General features: G+C 47.9%; 1 protein-coding gene across 2 annotated transcripts; it reads left to right on the top strand.

The window, feature by feature from the left end:
- The first annotated feature begins 836 nt into the window (after positions 1-836).
- Positions 837-19855, top strand: CXCL12 (C-X-C motif chemokine ligand 12). 2 transcript variants are annotated; one of them, XM_030030745.2, is made up of 5 exons: positions 837-995; positions 6231-6348; positions 9903-9989; positions 13678-13775; positions 15656-19855. In XM_030030745.2, exons 1-5 carry the CDS (start codon positions 935-937, stop codon positions 15685-15687), a joined length of 396 nt encoding a protein of 131 aa, XP_029886605.1. In that variant the 5' UTR covers positions 837-934; the 3' UTR covers positions 15688-19855. The 2 variants fall into 2 exon arrangements, with proteins under 2 accessions (XP_029886605.1, XP_040983335.1); XM_041127401.1 differs by lacking the exon at positions 13678-13775 and having other exon boundaries at positions 843-995.
- Positions 19856-22372: the final 2517 nt, after the last annotated feature.

The following is a 22372-nucleotide window of genomic DNA, read 5'->3' on the forward strand; positions in this document are numbered from 1 at the left end:
ATTACACTTGACAATGCTGTAATAGCTCAGGGTAAGCGGTACCCCTCAGACCTCCGGGCTCTGCAGAGCTATAGGAGCTTTCAGCCGAGGTGCCAGGGAGCCCGGCGGCATCTGCAATACAAAGGAGGCGAAACGTGGCAGCAAATGTACAACTGGGTTCAGCTAATACGGGGACAAGGTGGTGTTTCGAGGCCAGCGTGCAGAGGCAAAAACTGAAAGCCTCCCTCTCTCTTTTTGACACCACCCCCCCCCCCCCAAATCCCCAGATAAACTTCTGGGAAGATGCTTCGTGTGAGGCGCTGGATGTGATGCCCAGGGCGCCGGTGTAAATCTAGATTCGCGCCCACGGGAGTGAAGGGCGATTTTCCTCCTCTTCCCGGTGTGAATCCCGGCTCAGTCGTTACAGGGTACGTCCCCACAGCTGTCCCAGCTCCAGCAGCTCTGGTTCAAGAGCGGTGCGGCCGGCGCGCCCAGAAGGGACCGGGGCTGGCCCAGTTTGGTGAGCAAACTTTCTCGCCCCCAGCCCGGGCTGGATGGAGTGACCGTGATCGCCGCTGCCCGCAGCCCCAGCCGCCGGGCGGGCGGGACCCCCGGGGGGAGAGCACCGCCGCTGCCGTCCCGCGGGGGGGGGCTCGGGTCGCGGGGCTGCTGGGCCAAGCGCTGAGCCCGGGGGGAAGACTGCCGGCCTGACGGAGCGAAGAGCGGAGCCCTCGCTCTTTTGGTTCCTTTCCAGGCATTTTTAGCAGAGGAAGGATGTAATAACATGCCACGGGCAATAAATCATAGGCTAGCTACTCCCCCTGGCTCCCCTCCCCCAGCCCCTGCGGTCCCGGCCCCTCTATAGAGGGAGGGGAGGAGGGGACTCCAGCAGAGCGCCGCAGCCGCCGGGACGAGCAGTCCAGCGCCCGCCCCGCGCCCCGCCAGCCGCCCCAGCATGGACCTCCGAGCCCTGGCTCTGCTCGCCTTCGCCCTGGCCATCATCTCCCTCTCGGAGGGTAAGTGAGCTGCCGGGGCGATGCCGCTCCCCCTGCCTGCTCGCCGCTCGCACCGCTCCTGCCTGCGGGCGCCGGGGAGCCCGGCCGGGAGTTACGGTCCCGCGGAAATCCCCGCTCTTCCCCCTCCTCTCGCCGCAGCTCGCCCGCTGTCCCGGCTCTGGCTCCTGCCGCCGCTGAGATGTGCGCGTCTGGCGAGCCCCGGGCGATAGCGGTTGTGAGCTGGAAGCAGGCAGCCTCCCTCCCTCCCTCCCTCCCGCCTTCGCTCGCTCGCTCGCTTTTTTCAAAAGAAGGCTGGTCAAAGCGATCCGCTTTGCCAAACTTATCCCAGATTGAAATCGGCTGGGGGAAGACTTTCAACAGCGCTCGGTCCTCAGGGAAGTGGTTTGGTTGCAAAATACGCATATCGGCTTCCCCTTTAAAAAGGCAACCCTAAAAGTTACAAGAAATGAGAAACAGGCGGTTGTTCTGTTCCTTTTCTATCCTCTGTCGTGATCTATCTTCCTTCGATCAGGGCAGAGCCGAGCCAAAGCGGTCACTCAGCAGGCATTCACAGCACCCCCGGCGAGGGTGCACGGAGAGGTTTCGGGGCGGGGGGGCGGAGAGCTGCCCTGACGAGAGGTCCGGGGAAACGCGGGCTGCCAGCCGGCGAGCGCTGCCGCGGCGGCATTTGTCGCTAAGGCAGCGACACCGCGGCTGTCCTTCCCGCACCGCGCTGCGGCCGGCTCACAGCCTCCCGCCCCACGCCGGGCCCCGCGGTCCTGCGCGTCACCCCCGCAGCCCGGCCGCAGCGGACAGCCCCGGAGACCGCGGCAACCTGCGGCTCTGGCTCCGCGGGCAGCGGGGAGCCCCGTGCCGCGGGGGTCCGGGGCAGCGCGGACCGCGCGGGGCAGCCGCACTCCCCACGCGTGCCGGGGCGGGGGTCCTGCCCGCAGCCTCTGGGCATCTCTCGGGCGCTCCTCCTGCGGCTGGCTTCTCGCCCGGCAAGATTTGCCGCCTTTTGTCCCCTCGTCGAAAGCTTGCGGCTAGGAAACGAGCGCCCTTTCAGTCCTCCGCTCTCGTCTTATTCTCCCATTCTGGAGACCGAAACTTGGGTGTTCCCCACCCAGGGCGGCAGAGAATGCCCTCCGGTGCCCTCTTTGTTTAGCCCGAGATAGTTGATCGCTCCCGATAATTTCTCCAATGCCTTTCCGCAGTACTGTCCCAGCAGCAGCCCCGTCCCGGCGAAGCGCACAAAAAGCCAGCACGGAGCAAGCACTGACCCAGAGAGGCTCCAACAGCCAGCCCCGGCCCCTCGCCCCCCGCCGCCGCCAGCCCCCCGCCCCGCGGCGCGCACGACGCCCGAGGGGTGCCCGGGTACCCAGAGCAGGCTCCCCTCGTCTCTGCAGGCCAGTGTGGGTCTGGAGCGAGCTGGGGGAGCTTCGCCGGCCCGCAACGGCTCTGCGACCCGGACCGGAGGGGCGGGAGTGGGAGGCCGGGGGCTCAGGGGCTCTCCCTCTCCTCGCCTCCCCTCTGGCAGCGCTTAACACAGGGCTGGCAGACGGGCAGAGCTGCCCGGCTGCGCCTCGCTTTGCTCCCTGCGCGGCAGCGCTCCTTACCCGGCAGCAAACGGCAGCGGGTAACTTTATGGCAGGGTAAGCGTGTCGGGACCTGGCTACCTGAGTAAGGAAACGGCTTCAAAGGGTTATAGAAAAACTAGTGAGAGACTCCCGCCGGCTTGCAGTGATAAGAGTGAAGTTTTTTGCCTACTTCTTTGCATGTCACATAGCGCTCTCAGCCTTGATCCAGATGGGGGCTTGCAGGGCTACCTTGCCCTGGAGGGCAGGTGAGCTCTGAATCCTTCCTAGCCACCCTGGTAAAGCTGTATCTGCCTATCATGGCCTCACTTCCCAGGGAAATGGAGCTGTTCTTGTCTTAAAAGGTTGCCAGCCCTCTCCTGATATTGGTAAATGCACCCTTGGATGAAAGGAGTAAAATGACGCTTCCATCAAACGTTTTGTCTGTTCATGCCCAGCCTGCTTGCCTGGATATAGCTTCCCTCTCCATTCAAGCACCCAGAGCTTCACAGCCCGCACAGCAAGTTACTGTAACTTGGTAACTTCACAGCAGAACTCTCAACTCACTTGTTTCCTTACTGTCCGCTTCCAGTGTGGGTAAGGCAAGGCAGATCCCTATGGCGTGAAACAGGTATTGTCCAGCATTGATAAGTGGCCAGCCTGTGAGGGAGGTTTTTGTGAGCGCTTTGTCTCTAGAGAGAATTTGCCAGCAACAGTGGGTGTTCAGAGCCAGCCAAACTCATCTTGGAGTTAGAAAACAGTAAAACTATTTATTATTTAAAAAAACCCAAACCCAAGAACCCTTTGAACCCTTCTAGTCGAGACCAAAAGAGGTGTTTTCTTTTTCTCTTCGTCTAAGGAAATAAGGCTGAAGGAATGACATTGAGATGTCTGAATAGTGTCTGGCTCTTCTGTAACTTTTGACTATATTCACCTATTTTAACCAAATGTGTCAGGCAGATAAAGGTCTCAAAAGCTTTATGTACCATCAGTTTCATGAAAACCGGTGTTTTCATGTAACAGTGCGATTAACAGACTATACTAATTTGTCCTACTGAGAGAATGCCTTCAGCTTGTGCTCAGCGTTTATTAGACAGCAGAGAGCCCGCAGAGCATTAACTCCTGCAGTACAAATCTGTAGAATAATTGGCTTAATCAGCTCTACTGTGCATGGAACAATTTGTTTCAAATTTTGAAATGAGATAAGGAAGGTGTTTGTAAGCCTCAGAGTAAGACCAGAAATGTCCCCTTCCCAAATTATGGCCCCCAAATGGCCCCTTCCCTCTCCTACTTTAGGATGACAGGGGTTCATGTGTTCGGATGTGCCGCATGCACTAGTTTTCCCTGGGTTTCAGCCTTGCTGAGAGCAGGGTGAGCCATAGACAAGCTCTCAGAGCCAGAGTGCTGGAGGGGCAGTGGCAGGAGATATTGGTTCCCCGTTAGTGATGCTGAGAGCTGACCCGGTTGGTGCCTGTGCTGCCGCTCCGTGATGCTCAGCGCCTGTTGCTGATCACCAAGCAAGGGGCACAGAAACACCAAAGGAATTCTTGTGCTGGGAGGGGAGTTGTCATTCCACCCTGCGCTGGGGTGACAGAAGAACACTGAATGCTGGGGCTTCCCCTCTTCCTTGTTGTGCTGGATGCCCTTTCTTGGGCAGGAAGCAACTTTGGGACTCATGGACGCGTTAGTCATGGTTAAACTTTCTCTGCTCCTGATTTCAAGTGGTATGGGTTCAAAAGTCCCTCTCCCAGTCTCAGAAAGGACAGGATTGCATTCTCAGATCATAGATCTGAACAGTTCCATCTCTCACATGTTTTTTAGGGTAAAGCTTGCTTAAACTTGGTTGGTACAAGCTTGCAGAGACACTTCTCCTGCAGCTGTGCTGAGCATTGTTGTATGACTGCATTCAATTTCAGCCTCCCTTTCCAATACAAATGCACTGATATGTAGCTACAAGGCACAGATTTTGCAGTGGGAAATCCTAGTGCCTTTGTCCCTCCTTTCCACGTGAGCACTGGTCAGTCTTGTGCATGTTGACGAGGCTCACCCTGCAGCCCTCCTTCCTCCTCCCCCTGCAGATGGGAGCTTCTCCCATTTATTAACTCATAGATGATATCACTGTTTGGACTGCCATAAAACTGATAAAGTCCTCCACTTTTGTTAATTTATAGTCCAGATCCTGGTGTGAATCTGGAGGAACTCTGCTCCCACTGATGAATTCCTCTCTGCCCATCTGCCTGTGGGATCTGATTCTGGCTCATCACTTGGTAGAGGCACTTGGAAAAAAAGGGTTTTCCCTCCTGAGGACAGGGTAATTTCACCGTGTTGTCTGGGGTTGTAAGTGCTAGAGACAGTCATTGGTAAATGCGCAATGTATGCAGATCAGCTGCACTTTGAAAAGCTGCCTCTCTTCTCACCTTCCTAGACGGCAGTTTAGGGATTCCAAGCCTTTCCCTGCTCTTTAGCTCTCCATCTGCCTGTAAGGGAACTGGGTTTGGAGCTGCAAGTGCTCCTGTATGGCTAAATAAACAGGGCGGCAGATTGCCACGTGGGATCTAAAGCCCTGTCAGATATAGATCTGACCATCTACAGCATGAGCCAGACCTTATGGGTTAGGTGTATGAATTTAATTCCTCCCAGAGGCTAAAAACTACTCCACTAGGAAATTGTTTAAAATCTTAGGCAGCTCCTTCTAGATTTCCAGTCAAGGCTTCTGTGTTTGTATTTTAGCGTGCATGGAGCTTTGAAGCTTACACACAGCGTGAGGACCTTATTTATGTGCACTTGGTTGCCAGCAATTAAGCTCTCCCATGGAGAAATCAGGTAGCAGGACAGTGGTGAGCGCCAGGCTGCTTTTCTCACTTCTGCATGTATATACATGGCTGATTTTTAGCCTAGGGGGCTAAACTTAATTCTGTCCCTAGTGATGCCAGTGACAAAACTCTCATCCAGTCTGGTGGTCCCTGATTAGTATATGGAGAGCGCACTGCCTGATAACTCTCCTTGATTGCCGTTACTTTGCCACGGGCTGGGACTTCAAAAGACTCCAAATCTCTCCTGCAAAACCACTGTGATCTCGCATCTCCGAGTCGCACCTCCTTATGCTAATATCTTGGCTGGGAGTAAAGGTTGGGTGTAGTGGGGAAAGGTCAGCCGCTGGGCCCTGGGAAAGCCTGAAAGACTCAGGGCTTTTCTGTAGCCAGTAAGTCCCCCGTGAAAAGCCTGCACCTGAGCCAAGCCGTTTTGATCTGAACTCTTTGGAATTCATCGCTTTCTTCTGGCTACCTTCTAATTTGGCCTCGGGTCAAAATCATTTGACGAGAACAACACTGAGGACAAGTGCCCCATCTTTTGGCCTTTATCTTGTCTAATTACCAGGAGCATCCCTGCACAATGGAGCGGCTCCTTATGCTAATCTCTTCTTCTTTACTTATCTCTATTTTCTCGCCCTCTTCTTTTGTCTTCCAAAATCCCACGCACCATTATTGAAAGACTGGGTACTGGGGTAAAAGGATTGTGCTGTGAGCTGTGGGCAAATGCTCTCCCAAAGCTACAGCTTTTCTATTGCTTTTTTTCACCTGCCTAGTTGGAGGGAGTTTCTGTCAGCCCAGGTCTCTGTATCTGTGCTGCTGACCAGGAGCAAGAGGGAGTAACGTGTCCTTTCTCTCCCCATGTCCCGCAGAGAAACCCGTCAGCCTGACTTACCGATGCCCCTGTCGATTCTACGAGAGCAACGTAGCAAGAGCCAACATTAAGCACCTCAAAATCCTCTCCACACCCAACTGCTCACTTCAGATTGTGTAAGTCTCTTAGTCTTTTCAGCTGGCTGTGAATCTCAGGTGCCAAAAAGAAGAGTCACACAGCTGGTTCCAGCTTTGGTGGCTGCAATTAGATCTGTCTCCTGCCATGATTTCCAATTCACCTCTTCACCCCATGTGTCAGATACAGCTGGACCCTGCTTTACCCCACACATAGGAGGCCAGCTAGACGTTTCCCAGCCGTGTTCTACCTCTGTGATCTCCCTGTGACTATGTGATCCCATGTCTTGTTCCCCCATGGGTATGTGAGCAGGAATGTCAGACAGGCTGTCCATTGCCTTGGACGTGGAGCTTGACACCTTGAGGAAAAGACTTTACAGTGGTCTGAGTCTTCTCATGCTCCACTTCTCTACAGAGAGGAGCTAAACAAGCAAAAGGAATTCCTGGATTTCATGTTGCCTCCACAGGAGGTACAGACCCTAAACATGTGCTGGCCTGATCTGGGCACACACTTACCAGGCAGTGACTGACTCCGGTAACTCACAGGTCACAGCAGGACAGAAATGATGGGTTCCCAATGGAAAATAACTCTTCATTTTTGCTGAAAAAGAAACACTGATTTTCAGGAAAAATGGGATTGTAGATTTGTGTGTGCATGTGTGTGTTCTTAGGAAGGTCTTTTTGGTTCATTTGTTCATGGGTGACCCCCTCCCTCCTCTCCCAAAATTCAAAATCTTCAGAAGAAAAAAAATAGCATTTATCTTTTCATTGCAAGGCAGCCTTACTATTATCAACCTCTGTTGATCTCTGTAAGAGGATCTCAGTGACTAGATTGGGTTTCTGTGCAGTGCTCCCATCACTAGGTCTGTCTTCGATCCATGTCGAGCTCTTCCAGTTGTAACTCAAATGCTGTAGAAATCCATTCCTTGTCATCCAAAATACTTCTGCACGCAGAAAACTGATGTGGTTTCATGAGATTTCTCAGGAATGTACAGATATATTGAAGAGCATGTATCCATTCATTACCCAGTTTTTAGTCATATGATTTTTTTCTTTTTTAAACCACTCTGGGTAGATCATACACATTTTCTCATGTGTGATTCTGCCTTAGGATTTGGTGGAGGACAGTGAGAAAAATGTAAGCCTTAGCTGAGAAATAATTTCCTTTCACAAAAATGGCAAAACCAGCTGTGACTAACTCTGATCTCTACCTATAAACAGTTTCGGAGGCAAGCATCCAAAATGCAATAGTGTATGGATTTGTGCTCTGGGACTGTCAATGGATGTCATAAGGGTCCCAGCGCTAAGGGTTTGTAGAGGATTTGGAATTTTCTGGAGTAGTTTCAAGAAAATGACAGGCATTTAAGACAGGATAGAGTATACATTTATCTCTTAATTAATGTGGGATCATAGTCATTGGAGATAGATAAGAGCATGAAATGCAGAAACACAGACAACTCATGTTCTCGTCCACTCCTGACCCAAATGTGTTTGTTTGCAATGTGATTTAGTGGCACACAGAACACATGAAGCTATAGTTCACCATCTTTTTGTTACTTTAAGAAGTAACAAAGTAAAAAGTACCTTACTTTAAAAAGTAAGGTACTTAAAAACTTACCTCCAAATACCGCTGAAACATCATGAGTTCAAACTAAGTCTTTATCCAAACAGAAACTGAAATGGAATCAAAACTAACATATAAATTTCTCATCTCGATGGTTTTAAGCACACTGTGAATTTAGTGGATATGCATTATACAGTGAAGGTATAAGTAACTTAAAAGCTACCGTTTTCAGGAATAGAGAATCTCAGTGAAATCATATTGTTTCAAGGAAAGATTGTGTATTTTTTTTGCACAAGTGAATTCCCCTTTATGGTTGAGGGCAATTGTACCTGAACAAAAAGCCTAAGAGCAGGCTTTTGTCTTTGGTTCTATTGCAAGTCATCTCTCCAAATCCAGAAATCTCCTCTGTCAATGTGTGCTTGTACAAAGCCCACCCTAAATTCCCTGCTTTTCAGTACAGGGAAATAGGCATTTTTAGCATGCAATTAATTGCATCCTAAAGCAGACACCTAAACCAGTTCAGATTAACACTCCATACAGTTACCTAGGTCTCTGCTGTGACTGTACAAGGAGCAGGGCCTGACAGGCTCAGAAATAAATGTCTAAAACAAGCAGTGTCTTAATATTAGGTGAGAGGAATTGCATTGCATGTGGCTGGAGGCTGGTTATGTGTGCTTTTGGTTCTGTACCCTGCGAGGCCGGCTCAAGAGTTCCCAGGCATTGCTAACATCAGCAAATCCATTCTTACTCTCTGTTGGTATCACTTCACTGGAAATACTCCATCTTGGCACTGCTGTAAGGGAAATATGAATTAGGCCCATTCATCTCTTTATTGGCGCAGGGCTTGCAAGACTGGATCTTCGATGTGTTTATGTTACAACTGTGTTGTTGCATAACTTCAGACCAGGGAGACTTTTTGACCTGTTATTTCTTACACAATAATTTTATATTCTGCAGTTTTAATTTTATAAAGTGGGGAACATTTTGGCTTCAATCCAGCAAAATGCTTAAACAAGTACTGAACTTATTCCTATGGGTATTTCCATGAAATTGCTGTTCTTGGCACTTTTGCATGGCAGGCAGGCTGTTTAAGGGGAAATTTCTGAGCAGCTGAGGCAGAGGCAGGTTGCTTTGGGGAAGGAGGGAGATCACAGCACCCTCGAGAGGCCCCGAGATCCCTGGAGGGTGAGACCTGCTGATGCCGGTGAAAAGCTATTTGTACTGCTGCTGTATGAAAGATGCAGATAGCCCAAATGCCAAATTCACAGGGAATTCAAACTAGCTAAACAGTCTGGTGTGGAAAGTGCAGTTTGGACATCCAGGAGAAACCCCTCAGGGGGTTTCTGCTTTTGTTTCCAGTGCTGAGCGAATACAGGAGGGAAAACTTGCCTCTGGCACTATGGTACTTCCAGTTGTCTTCCTGCCTGCAACCTGTTAGTTCAGTCTTGTATAAAACAAAAAGCTAAGGAGTGGCGAGACCCTTTCAGAACGTCCAAGAGGTGTGGTTTGGTGTCTGTCTTCAAAACCTGTGAAACTTCAGTTTTGGGTTGAATCTGAAAGCTGTTCTTAATTAATTCCTTGCAAAAATGACCTATATTTACCATATTAATATTTCCAAATGAAATCTAGCTGTTGTTGCCACTGAACTGGCAGCCCAGCTGTGAATTGGAAAACAGATTCGAATTCTGTATCTGTCCAACCACCTCATGCATTCCAGTACAGACTATAAGAATCAGCATCAGAGGAGGCAGATAGTACCAATGCCTTGAAACCAGGGACATTTATAATAGGTCATGCATTCCAGTACAAACTATAAGAATCAGCATCAGAGGAGGCAGATAGTACCAGTGCCTTGAAACCAGGGACATCTATAATAGGTGCCTCGAGGATGACAGGGATAACCCATCCTCTTCATGGGTTAACTGAGAGCAGCACTGACACCCAAAGAAAATAAGGCATCCAGGGGTGGATGGTGGGTGTGGGCTGAGGAGCGTTGCACACTAGACTCACTCTGACTTTTCTCCTTTGGCAGTGCGAGGCTCAAGAGCAACAGCAAGCAAGTGTGCATTGATCCCAAGTTAAAGTGGATCCAGGAATATCTGGAGAAAGCTTTAAACAAGTAAGGCAAGAGACAAACGGACTTAACAGCTAACATCCCAAGTTATTAAAGGGTAGAACATTAAGGGCTGGCTTTTACCATGTGGACAAAGCACTCGTGGAATCAGATATTGTTTTGAAGATGGGTTTGCAGTTGACCTAGTCTGTATAAAACCAACAGCTTCTAGTATATCCTAAATGTTAAACTAAGAATTTTGCCAGGGTTCGAGGCAAAACCTATCCTAATGAATCTGTTCTGGGGTCCCCAACTCATCCTCTTTTAAAAAAAGCCGTTCTCCCAAGGAAAATGCTTCCTTTATGCCCCCTCTTTCCCAAGCCAAACTACTTACTTCAGAATCTATATCGTTCCAGTTTCTTTGGAGCCCCTTCTCCATGTTACACTGGGGGTCTGTTTGCACAGGCAGCTGAGGCCTAGGGGGTCTTGGTGCTAAAAATTGTTTCTCTGCTGGCCAGTGTGGAGCGCTATTAATATCGGCCAAGGCAAGGTGCGCTGCCATGAATAAGGGTCTCCCAGAAGGCCAGAGGAACACCAGCCATACTTGGCAAATTCAGACTTTTAAAATCTATTTTTATTCCCCTTGAAAGCGGGTGATCATGGCTACTCTGAGGTGGACCCAACCTATCTCAGTTCAATTTTACCATGAGCAAGAGCAGCACAGAGAACATTTCTGTGTTGAGTTGCAGGGGAGGGCTCCAGCCTTCCTGGGATGGAAGATGAGACAAGTGATGGTACAAAACATTTCCTTGCTTGCCCAGAGCCCTGGGCTGCAGTTGATCCAGCAGCGGTATTTTGGCCAACAAGCCTACCTGTGCACTCAGTATCCCTCCCACCCTTGCCACCACATTCCTACCCCTCAGTAACTGGCTGTAACTGTACTGAACCTTGCCCCCCCGCATCTGTAGGGTAAAGGCAGGGCTGGAATCCAGTCATTTGCAAAAGCAATGCATTCTTGGAGAAATGTGGAGAAGGGTATGGCCCCAGGGCAGATGTGAGGCAGTACGAGTAGCTGAATGCCCTCTGCTGTTTGCTTTGCATCTGCCAAACAAGAGGTAGAGTTAAAAAAAAAATAGTCATCTTTGTTCCCCTGTGTTTTTACAATAAGCAAGGGGAAAAATGCTACCAGAAGTAGAGAGATTCCTCCATGTGTTCCTTTTGGGACCACACTGGGGCCAAGAGTGAGGAGGAGGAGGGAAGGAAGCCAGCTAAGAAACTGACTGTGATTCCAGCCCTGACAGCTCTTCCCACCTCATCCGATGCTCAGTGCCTTCTTGCTGCCAGCACTCAGCCCTCTTGTCCTTTGGGCAAATTCTCTGTAGAGGTAATCCAGGTTAATGCTGCCAGGACGACTTTGGATTTAGGCACAACTGAACCTAAGCAGGATGTGGGCCATGCTGTCTAGGGGCTTGAGCTACTCTCTTTTCCAACTTGGGAAAATCCTCAAGCCCCTGCCTAAGTTTCTGTTTGCTGTCATCCCCAATGAAGCCCTTGGTGCTGTTCGTAAGACCTGAAACTTAGGAGGCACTTAAGAAGTAGGGTTGGGCAAATGTGATTATGTGCTCAGATCCTGCCTGTCTGACTTAGGGGAACAGCTCATCTGGAACATGTTCTGCTCTCACTTCCACTAGTGAAGATCTGGGGCCAGCTCTACTGAAACCAGTGAGCCCGTGCCTGATCTCCACCCAGCTTCTGGGTTTTGTTTACCTAACACTAATCCAGAAGCAATTCTGCTAATTTGGTGGATTTCATCCTGGTTTACATTGAGTAACAGAAGAGAATTTGGTCCCAGCTCTATGAAATAAGATGATAGAAATCATATATCTCCATCACCTAATCCAGTAATCATGGCATTGTTTCCATTTTCCAACTAGTAATGCTAGCACCAGTGGCATTTTCAAGCTCCGCAGACAGTCAGAGGTCTGTCTGTAGCATTTTCACAAGGCATGTTTTTGATATATTTTAGTGCACAGCTTTGACTTCTTCAATGAAATGTACTTTGGAATATATTTATAGCGCATCAAACAATTCATATATTTGAATTGGAGCCATATGAATGTTGGTAGTTTAAAACACCGATATCCCTCTAAACTACTAACAGCTTGTAAAATAAATCTATATAGATCTATAAATGTTAATGTAGCTATCAATTTCAATCAGCCATATATTATATTTTTTCACTTGTACTGAAATTGTATGAAATGTGACATTACCCTATATGCACTAGCAATAAAATGGCTAATTGTTTCATGTTATGAAAACCCAATTGTACATGGGAATTTATTTTTCTGGAATAAAATCAATACGTTTTTTAGAAAGGGCTCTTGTAATTGCTTAAGTAAAATCCAAACTGTCAAGTCATCTTGATCTATACCAGTGCTTCAATACGAGAGTATCCTCTGTGTTATAATCTGCAGCTAAGGGCAAGGAAAAGTTCATAGAATATAGTAGTCCAATCCAGTTGATTGTGAAACCAGAGATGGTTTTTGGTAGGGAATTATTTTGCTCACTAATTCTGCTTAGTCTTTATTATTGCTTTATATTCATCACATCTCCATGTAATATACACACTTATGAGACATCCGTAAAATACATACAGGCTGTCAGGAATCCAAATTCCTTAACTGGCTTTAAAAATCATTGTGCAGCTGCTGTGGCCACCATCATTCAACATTCATCCATTTTATAGACAAGGGGCAAATCAGTCCTTTCTTGAAATGGCTAACAAATCCTTTATCACTTCCAGGCAATTCCAGTCATCATTTACAGCACATTGACTGCCTTTCCCTTCTCCCTTCACACAAGGATATGCAAAATCAGGCCCTTGCGGAGTTAACAGAGCCCAAAATAAACAGAGACCAGCTTGTCCACTGTCATGTTAACGTAGTCCTACCTCAGAACTTCCCTCAGTCTGAGATGCTGGAGTCCATTAAGCTCAGCGGCTACTGCTGGCACAGACGAGAGAGCTGATGGATCTGGAGAAAATAACAAAGTCAAATAGGAAAAACCTTTCCCTTGAGCCCCCTGGGAGAAAGGAGGGGAAACTCCCAACTTCTAGGGGCTGGCTGTGATGGGAGCCAAACCATGCTGCTGTCTTCCTACATGGTGTTTGTCAACCCCGGTGTGGCAGCTCTTCCTAATTTCTGACCTCATTTGCAAATAAGGGCTGAAGTACAAGACGCCAGAACAACTACCTCCCGGCACTCCACTGTGCCGGGTGAATGCCCCACATGGTGGGGGATGATGTAGGCGGCTGGCTATCTTTACAGCCTTGCTTTAAGGCACCGAACGCCCACAAATCCCGTAGAGTAGCCACTGGTTCTTGTTGATGTCAGTGGGAATGCTGGGTGGGAAGCCAGAAATCCAGCCCCCCTCTGCTCTGCTTTCATTGTACCTCAGGGGGTACCATGTGGATGGTGAGGCTCCTGGCTGACAAGTTCTGGCAGGTGTTTAGGGGGGGACTTTGGTGTTTTGGGAGAAAGAGTTGTTCTGACCTCAGAATTTGCAAATGTCCTGTCACCAGGGCCCTTCCATTTGCCTAGCATTCCTCTGAGGCAGAGGGTATATGAAAGGGGTTGTTATCAACATTTGCACCCTGCCAGCAAAATGTGAAGGGACCATAGGATAAATGTGAATAAGGCCTTTGTATATGGATAATTTATGGCAGTCTTTTTGTATTTTTCTTTTAATTTAGACCACGTCATCGCACTCATAAAAAAAAGCAACAGAAGAAACGGGGCCCACTCTGCCCTTCCCGTGCAACACCAGTAAAGTCTCCAGGGAGAAAGAATGGTAGGAGGCATTAGTTTCTGAGCTGGGATACCTCAGGTTCAAGTCCCTGCTCTTCCACTGACCATCCTATGTGACCCTGGGCAAATATATTAGCCTATCCAGACCTCCATTTTTTTTCCCCATATTTGTTGAGGGTAACATCTGTACCTTCCCTGCAAAGGAGTATTATATAGAAAAAACCTCTTCAAACAGGGGGAAAGTTCAGCCACAACAGAGGTGGGAAAATTTTCCCATTTTAGAGTTGGGAAAATGGACACCCAAAGAGGCCAAAATAACCCTGAAGCAAAGCCAAAGTCAAAAACAGGGTAAAGGTTTGGAAGCCCTATTTCTTTTGGCTGGCCATATTCCTCCAATACCAAACTGACAGAGTTAAACTATAAATAAAGCTGTGAATTTGTCACTGGTGGGTTTTAATGACAAATGCAGCACTGGGTGGTGACAACATGATTTGGTGCATTGGTGACTGGTTGACACCTCTCCTATGGGAGATGCTAGGCAAGTCCCAGAGAACGGTGTTACATATGTCAATGCTCTGGATGTCCCAGTTGTGTTTTTCCTAGCAGGGTGGTGTGTCCTGCCTTTCTGCACCAAGAGAAGTAGGGTTACTAGTGTGGGATATTGGGAAAGATATCTTCAAAGAGGAAAATTTTGCTTATAGCTTAGTCATCCTCTTTATGCCTGGATGAGTTTTGCGAGGCTACCTTCACTGAGAGTAGTCACAACTGTCTCTGGCTGCGGTCACACAGTCTTAGTTGTCCAGCAGACATTGAAAGGGATGTTTGTTCTGATCCTGTAGATGAGAAAAAACATCCTGGGACATCAGGGTTTTTGAATACCTGGTGTTCCCCCTCTGACACTTATAACTCAGCCTTCGTGACCTCGTCTAGATTGCAAAAGGCCGATCAGCCTGGAGCAGGAGTCGGGGTCACTTCAGACAAAACCTGGAGGCCACCAGCACAGATTGGCTCCTTGTTCTGAGTGAACCCTGCACACAATACCCTTGCACTTTGCTGTGATGCCTAACCCACCACTCCCTCTGGGCACCGTGCTCACACTGAGCATGGGAGACTCAATTTGTCTGCCTCCTACCCTGAGATCCCTACCTCTGCACTTAACGCCTCACACATCTACTGTGCAGCATGTGGCTGCTCGCCCTCCCCGTCATCCCACCTTCACCGGGCAGCTGGTCACCACAAGCTGTGACGTGCTACCCGGCTGCTCACAGCAGGTGAGGTCCCAGAGCAGGGAGGCCATGGGGATGGCTCCTGGCTGGGCAGCACACTCGGAGACCTCTGCTCTCCAGCCACATCATGGTGGGAGCTGAACACCAAGAGCAGAGCATGGGCTGTCCTCTGTGTTCCCCCATCCTCACAGAGACCTGGCACCCTGTGGAGCTGCAGTCCATGATCTCCAGCAGAGCTGTGGGGTAGGGGCAGGTAGAAGAGGCATTCCCAGTGCCACTTGCTGCACTACTGGGGCTGCTCACAAATGATTAATCCCTCCTTTCCCTGTTTTTTTTTTGTTTTTTGTTTTTTTCCTGAGTCTCTTTGCCCACTGATAATTCTCTGCTCTGGCTTTCAAGTCCAGAATAAGCTTCTTAGCCAGCCTTCCTCCTGTGTTAGCTCTGAACACCTTACTAACTGTGATGAGCACAACCTGCCCAAAATAACTCCCATTGCTGGATTTGCCCTGCCGGGACCCAGTAGCTCCTTGTGGAGAACTTCCCCCAAAACGTTTGCCAAATACTGGTTGGAGGGGCTGCAAAAGAAATGCTTTTGGGTTAGCCCAGATGCAGATTTGCTGTTTGACTAGGCCTGATATCAAAGCTTTTGCAACTGAAACAAACCTTAATAGTGTTTCACTCTGTTCTTCATCAACAGGAGGTTCAAGATGTAAGAGGCAAGCATTGTAAGCCGTCTACAGGATTTCTTACTGTAGGACCCAGAGAGCAGATAACCAGTATTAGGGAATGAATACATTTCACTGTTATCATGCAGCACAAAAGCAACGCTTCATGCATTTCCAAAGGTTTTTTTTTTGTTTGGGATTTTGTTGTGGGGTTGGGTTTGGGGGGGTTTTTTTTTTGCACAAATTGGCTTGCTTTCACAGTGCTATTTTTATATAGTAAGATGTAACTATTTGAGAAAAAATATGTTTTTATACAGGTTGGTTTATTACCTAGCACTGAGGGCAGATATGAATTTAAACTAACCCTATGTTATTATATAATATTTTACTTCCTTTGTTATGTAGAGGTCCTGCTTTATTTAACTTTCTTTTGGTTCATGCAAGTCTCCTGGAGTTTTAAACTTAGAAGGACATGAACTGTACAGTGCAATGATCTTGTGTAAGTAGTGGAGGAACTCCTTGCCTCCAGAAGTCATCGAGGCCAAGAACATAGGAAGGCTAAAAAGCATCAGACATTGATGAAAGTGAACAGCATTACCATAGGTGGCATTTATAGGTATTCTGGGTGAGGGATTAAACTCAGGGCTACAGGGCTAAAGCCCTTCGCTGAAGATCAGAGACCTTGGTGACAGCTGCGAGCAGCTGGGTCAATGCACATCTGGTATTGCAAGGTGCTAGTACTTGCTTTGTAGTAGTTGTGTGTGTTAGGAGCCACAACACTTATTTGATGTCACCTGACATTTCCTATGTTCCTGTGTTTCTGATGACAAATTTTAGCACAAAAAGGAATGGGTTATTAAAGGTCTAACCACACAATCATGTTGCAAGTTGCTGGAGGAGTCAGATACGCTGCCACGCACCAGGTGTCTCTTCCCACCCATCCATCCACAGGAGATGGCTTCAGCTCGCCTGGCTTGCTTTGCACTGAAGTAGGCGGAGATGCATTCAGTGAGCCTTCACCAGCGACGCTGTAGCCTCACCTACTGAACGGTCACATGTACCTGAGGGCAGTAACATCTTTGATTGCTCCGGAGATACCTAGAAGAGGATGTCTGGCCATATCTTTGGAGAAAAGAGATGCCTGGGGCAAGAGAGGGTCTGCCCAGTTTGCTGAAGGAGTGGTGTTTCTCAGGTGTGGAAATGAAGGCCAACATTCACTGTTCATCAGCTGTCATGGCCCTGTTTGCTGGTGAACAGGATAGCCTCTGGAATTTCCTTTGCAAAGTACACCCAGGGACAGGTACCGCTTCTTGCACCAATCCCCTCTCTCAGCCAGAAATTTCTTTCTCCCGATGCCTACCTGTATACACAATATCTTTGCTATGTAGTCTATGGAAAGACACCTGCAGTACTGTGATAATCATGGTATGCTGGGCACTGGGATCCAGGGGAAGCATATTTGTGCGGCACAATGCTTGTGTTTGTATGTATCTGTGTATGTATTGTAAACAAAAAAATGTTTTAAGATTGTATTTTTTTTTGAGTGGGTTTCTTCAAAAGGAATCTTCCCTGCAGCCTGCGCTGGGAACACTGAGAGGGGTGTTTCACTAAGAACTCCTTTTTGTGGCAGGCATCTTTAGTGCCAAAGAGGCACTTTGGCTAGCCAGGGACTAGCTTATTTCCATGTGGATTCAGGTAAAAATCTTCTAAGTATTTTCCTCTCTGTGAAACAGTGCTATTATGGAGAGTGCATCAATTGGGACCATATCACCTCATTTGCTTTAAAGTAGAAACCAACTGCTGTGCCTAAAATGTGTGTGTGTGATTTTGACGTTCCTTCTATTGTTATCATTACCAGCCTGGTGCTTTAAGTAGATTGTGTCTCTGTTTTGAAAGGTCTGGTACCACTGTACTTGATGAGAATTGGAGTGTTGATTTAATGTGAGTAGGATCAGATCCTCTCTTGTAAGGGTAAAGACAGAAATAACTTTTATGAGAAAACTAGAGTTTCTTGTATCTTCCCTGGACTGTTCTTTATACCCTAGGTTCCATCTCCTGTCCCCACACATGCACCTGCAATTGCTAGTGTTTTGCCAGAGGCAGACATATGAGTGTCAAAGGCAAGAATGACTTTGGGGACAGTGTGGAAGAATCTTGGTTCTGACACAGACAGAGCTTGTCCTTCTCGCCCAGGAAGGTGCATTGTTCACACACGCTTCCCATCAAAGGATAGCTTGAGGTCTGATTGATTGCCACTGGAGTAAACAGAGAATTAAATAATCTCTGATTTTGATTCAACAGCATACCTTGCTAATGATGATAGAGGCCATGAAGATTTTGTTTCTAGGGGAAACACTGGCTTTCCAGTGAAAAGATGGGGTAGGTAGGTGTGACTGTACAGCCTTGCCAGCGCTCTGCTGCAGTCCTCCTTAACAGGGAGTGCATCTGGGGTTAGCACCTGCGGGGAGAGGTCTCTGGGCACATGCCACCCCCACATTACAGCCTGGGCAAACAGACTACTTCGACAGAAGCATTGAGATGGGCAGTGTCGGAGCACCTGGTCCAAACCCTGGGGTTCCAGCTCTGCACAGTAAAGCCAAGTAGTGGAGGTACTGCAGGAAATGGGATCACCTGTCAGCCTTCTCTTTTGGGGGCAAGCTAGTGAGTGTTGCAGGTCTGGACTGTGCTAAAGGAAGGGCATTTGCTCCTGCGAGAAATGCATGAGTAGCAGCAGGAAGGAAAGGGACTCCCTGCAAGGCTAGAGAACATTTACGGCCGGGTGGTGGTTGTCTGGGTGCCTTGTGGGCTGTCTGCCTCTGGCATTTCTTGAGACTCACGCTGTGACCTGAGCCCTGACACTGCTGCGCTGGTGATGATTCACCGCTCACGTAGCTGAGACCACTCAGGGCATGGGGCTGCTCTCGGGGGCCAGCACTATGGCCCTCCCTTGCCTGGGCAGGGTTGAGCACGGCGTGAACGCAGGGGTGGCGCAGACCTGGCCAGGAGTAACCGAAGACTTAAGTGAGAACCTGATAAAAGCTTTCTCTTGCTTTAGACCAAAATTCAACCCTGAGTGGGAAGCTTTGCTCTTTGCCTGACTTTATTTACATGATGCATTTGGAAAAGCAGCCGTGCCCTTCACACTAGAGAAATCAATCACTCAGCTGCCCCAAGCTCCCTGTGCTATCCTGTGCATTGCACGCTGCTCCTCTCACGCACACCACGGTCTTAGCGGGCTGAGAAGCAGCACTAGCAAAAACCCGCTTGGGGAGAGCACTTGATTTTCCTTTCTGCCTTTAACTGTTGACCAAAGACCGAACCAGGGAAAGGAAGAGTGGGGAGATGGGAGTGATATAGGGACAACACGTGAAGAGGAGGAGGGAAAAGAGATAACACTGAACTGGTGCTGAAAAAGCAGCCTCCATAAATGTGAAACCATCATGTGTGGTATTTTCAAAGTGCAGCTGTCGAATCCTAAGGTTGGATTATTTTTTTTTAAAGAATAGATGGTATTTATTGCTGTGCCAATTTTTTATTTATACTAGCTTTCTACTTGTATGTATGAATATCTTATCTGAATTCTGCCTGAGGAAGGATGAAGGCTGACTTTCTGATGTGTTTTTAACTAAGGTGTTTGAGCAAAGGTGACTGTTCATTTTGCAATGAAGGCTATATTCGAAGTTAAATGTACACATTACCTTGAAAATGCAGTTCCTATAGAAGTTTTTGTTGCTATTTTCCCTTTGTAGCATCTAGAGAGTTCTTCTTTTCTCTGGCAACTTGTTTTCAGTGATGTGATTTATAGTAACCAGGGGTTTGTGAGAACTCATCACCTAAAATCTGAATTTTTTTCTTTATCAACATCCCACCAAGACAAGCCTTGTCTGCGAACATGAAACTCTGATGGCCACAGAGAAGAAAACATGTATCATGATGAAAGGACTGCATGAACCTCCCATCTTCCACTCCTTAAGAACTCAGTGTTGTCAGAAAGTGGTAAATACTGTACTTTATATTTTTATTAAGTAAAAAGAAATATCTTCCCAAATAATGTGAAAAGGGTTTTGTATTTGCGTTCCTGTAAGGCAGCTTTTATGGAGGAGTTATATTACACTTTTGAAATTACTCCTTTCACAGAATATTTTGAAAATAAACACTTTTATATTGTAATTTCTCCCATAAATATGTATGCACTTAAAATTTTCTTAATAAAAATGTCTATCTAAATGAAATTATTACTTGCTTCTAATTTTTTTCCTCACATACAAACAGCAAAAACCTTCACATCAGAAAAAAACATTCAGATGTAGTTTGTGTCCAGTTTCAAGGATGCTTCCATGTAGCCCCATGGGCTCAGACTCTCTGCAGGGAACCTGAGGCAAAGTGCCCACGGGGTTTGGCAGGGGGCAGCAGGCTAGCAGATTGAAATGTGCCATCTTCCAAAGGAAAGGTTTAACCATTTGCTCCCTAAACAGAAGCCCAAACTTTTTTTTTTTAACTTTTTTTTCCCCCCAATTTGTGTTCTGCAGCAGGTTGACTTCAGTAGAACTGAAAACTGTGAGCTCTTTTTGCTCCAGGAACAGGGATGCCATCATCATCTGTGCTGGGGAAGGGATGGTGTCAGGGGATGCATTTGACAAAAGAGCAGATGTTGTGAACAACACCCTCCTTGGGGCCGGTTTTCCCAGGGCACAGCAGAGTCAACCTTCAGTTTGGAGGTGGGGAATGGTTTTAGAGGCTTGTGGGACTGGCCCGAGATCCTGGAGATATAATTCCAACTTGGGTGATCTATAGGGAATTTGCTGTGAGTTTCAAAACCATGAGTTGAAAACTGGCTTTTGTCAGTGCCTTCCCCCACCTCCGAGTCCTCATGGCAGGGGGAAAGTGTTTCCTCAGGTCACCCTGCTCCAATACGCCAGTTCTCCTCTGTCCATCCACTGCAACAACACAGGTGAATCCCAGCACCATGTACAACTCTGGAGAAAAGGTTATGGATAATTTAATATCTCATAACAGTGAAACGGTGCTTGAGCCTTACCGAGCATCTTATTCAATGAATATTTATTGGCGAAATTGACGCAAGGAAAAAGACATGCAAAAAACGGAAAAAGGAAACTCAGATGACTGATGATCCCTTTGCAAATCCAGCAATGATTTAGTAAGAGATTATGAAAAACTGAGCAGGTAATTGTGAGTGCAGATGGTCACTGAGAGATTCCCAGGCCACTGGGAAATGCATTGGGAGTAATTGGCTACAAAATTACACATTAATATTAAGGAAAGGCCCCATGTTCTGTGGGGCACTTGGCTGTGCCTTTCATCAGGCCTTTTCTCTTGAATGTGAAAGTTTTGGTTCTTGCTTCCTCAGCAAAGCATCATGGCAATGTATCCGCAAATTGCCTAGGAATTAGAAGTGAACCCACCTTATTAGCACATCTGGCTCTCTTCATAGGCAGCTTTCCAGTATTAGCAAGCTGAAGGAAATCAGCTGCATTCATGGCCTCAGCCATCCTGACACTGATTGTGGGCTGGATTTATTAGGCCCTGGTGTGGTATGGGTCAGAAGACAGCATGGGAAATGTCCCTGCTTCTTGGGACCAGCTGGGAATGTTACCACTGAGGATGTTACCTAGGAGCTGCTGTGATCATGCTACACGATGAGGGTCCGTCCTAGCTTCTGGTGAGCATCTCCCTGTTTTACAAAGCTACTTGCTCTCAAGTCATCCTGAGAGTCCCTCAGACAAAACAAATATGTAGCTTTGAGACTAGCAAAGGCAAAATGAAAAAAACAAAAAAACAAGGTCTAGAAGCTGAAGCCAGAGAAATTCAAACTGAAAACAGATTTCTAAGTGTGCAACTGATTAGCCTTTGGAACACATTCCCCAAGAGAGGGGGGAAAGCTCTGATCCTTCCTGTGTCTTCAGAGTGGGGCTGAACGCTGTTGTGGTGTTAGCCACATACAGCTCGCTGGGCTCTCGGGGGATCTGGGGTGAAGTTCTCTTGCCTCTGTTACCAATAGGGTCAGGCGAGATGAGCTAACGATCCCTCTGGTCTCAGAAATCCATACGCAGAAATCCCCGGTTCCAAGGGAGCATTCCTCAGACTGTCTGTGATTAATAACACCGGTACGTCATCAGCCATCCCACCTCTGCTTGGATTGAGGCTGAGGATGGCTCCTGCTGTTACACAGGACAGATTTGGGGTAAAAAGGCCTCTATTTCTGGTCATGAAGGTTGCCCTCCAGCTGGAGAGGCAGAGGCATGGCAGCAAGAGAAGGCTGCAGCCCTGTCCCTGGTCCATGCACACCCCCCTGACTCTGGGAGGGGGAGTCTGCTCACATAGGTCCCCTCTGGCAGAAGTGCTCACTCTGGTGATCTTTTCTTGTAGGAACTCCCGGAGTTTCTTCCTTTGTCCCTTTTTGTCCCTGACCCTTATTTGTCCTTCATTCTGTCCTCTAGCTCTTTGAGGACCTCCTCTTTCCTCTCAACCCCGGTTGCCACAACTCAAGTGACAAGTGTTGGAGATTTAAAGTCTTCTGGCAGGCTTTGCCATCAGCACCTTCCTGCTTCCTCATCCTTGTCGGTGCTCTCTGGCTAGGGCCAGTCATCCATTTCCAGTCTCTGAAAGAGGTGGTAGGACATTTCATTTCTGTCCTTTGCAGCCACTGTATCAGAGCAGGATCCAGGGTCCTTTCGGAGAGGAGCTGCCTGACTGCTGCTGTGGAGCTGTTTGGCTTATGCTGTTGGGCT

Source organism: Aquila chrysaetos, chromosome 11, assembly GCF_900496995.4.
Source record: "Aquila chrysaetos chrysaetos chromosome 11, bAquChr1.4, whole genome shotgun sequence".
Taxonomy (NCBI): Eukaryota; Metazoa; Chordata; class Aves; order Accipitriformes; family Accipitridae; genus Aquila; species Aquila chrysaetos.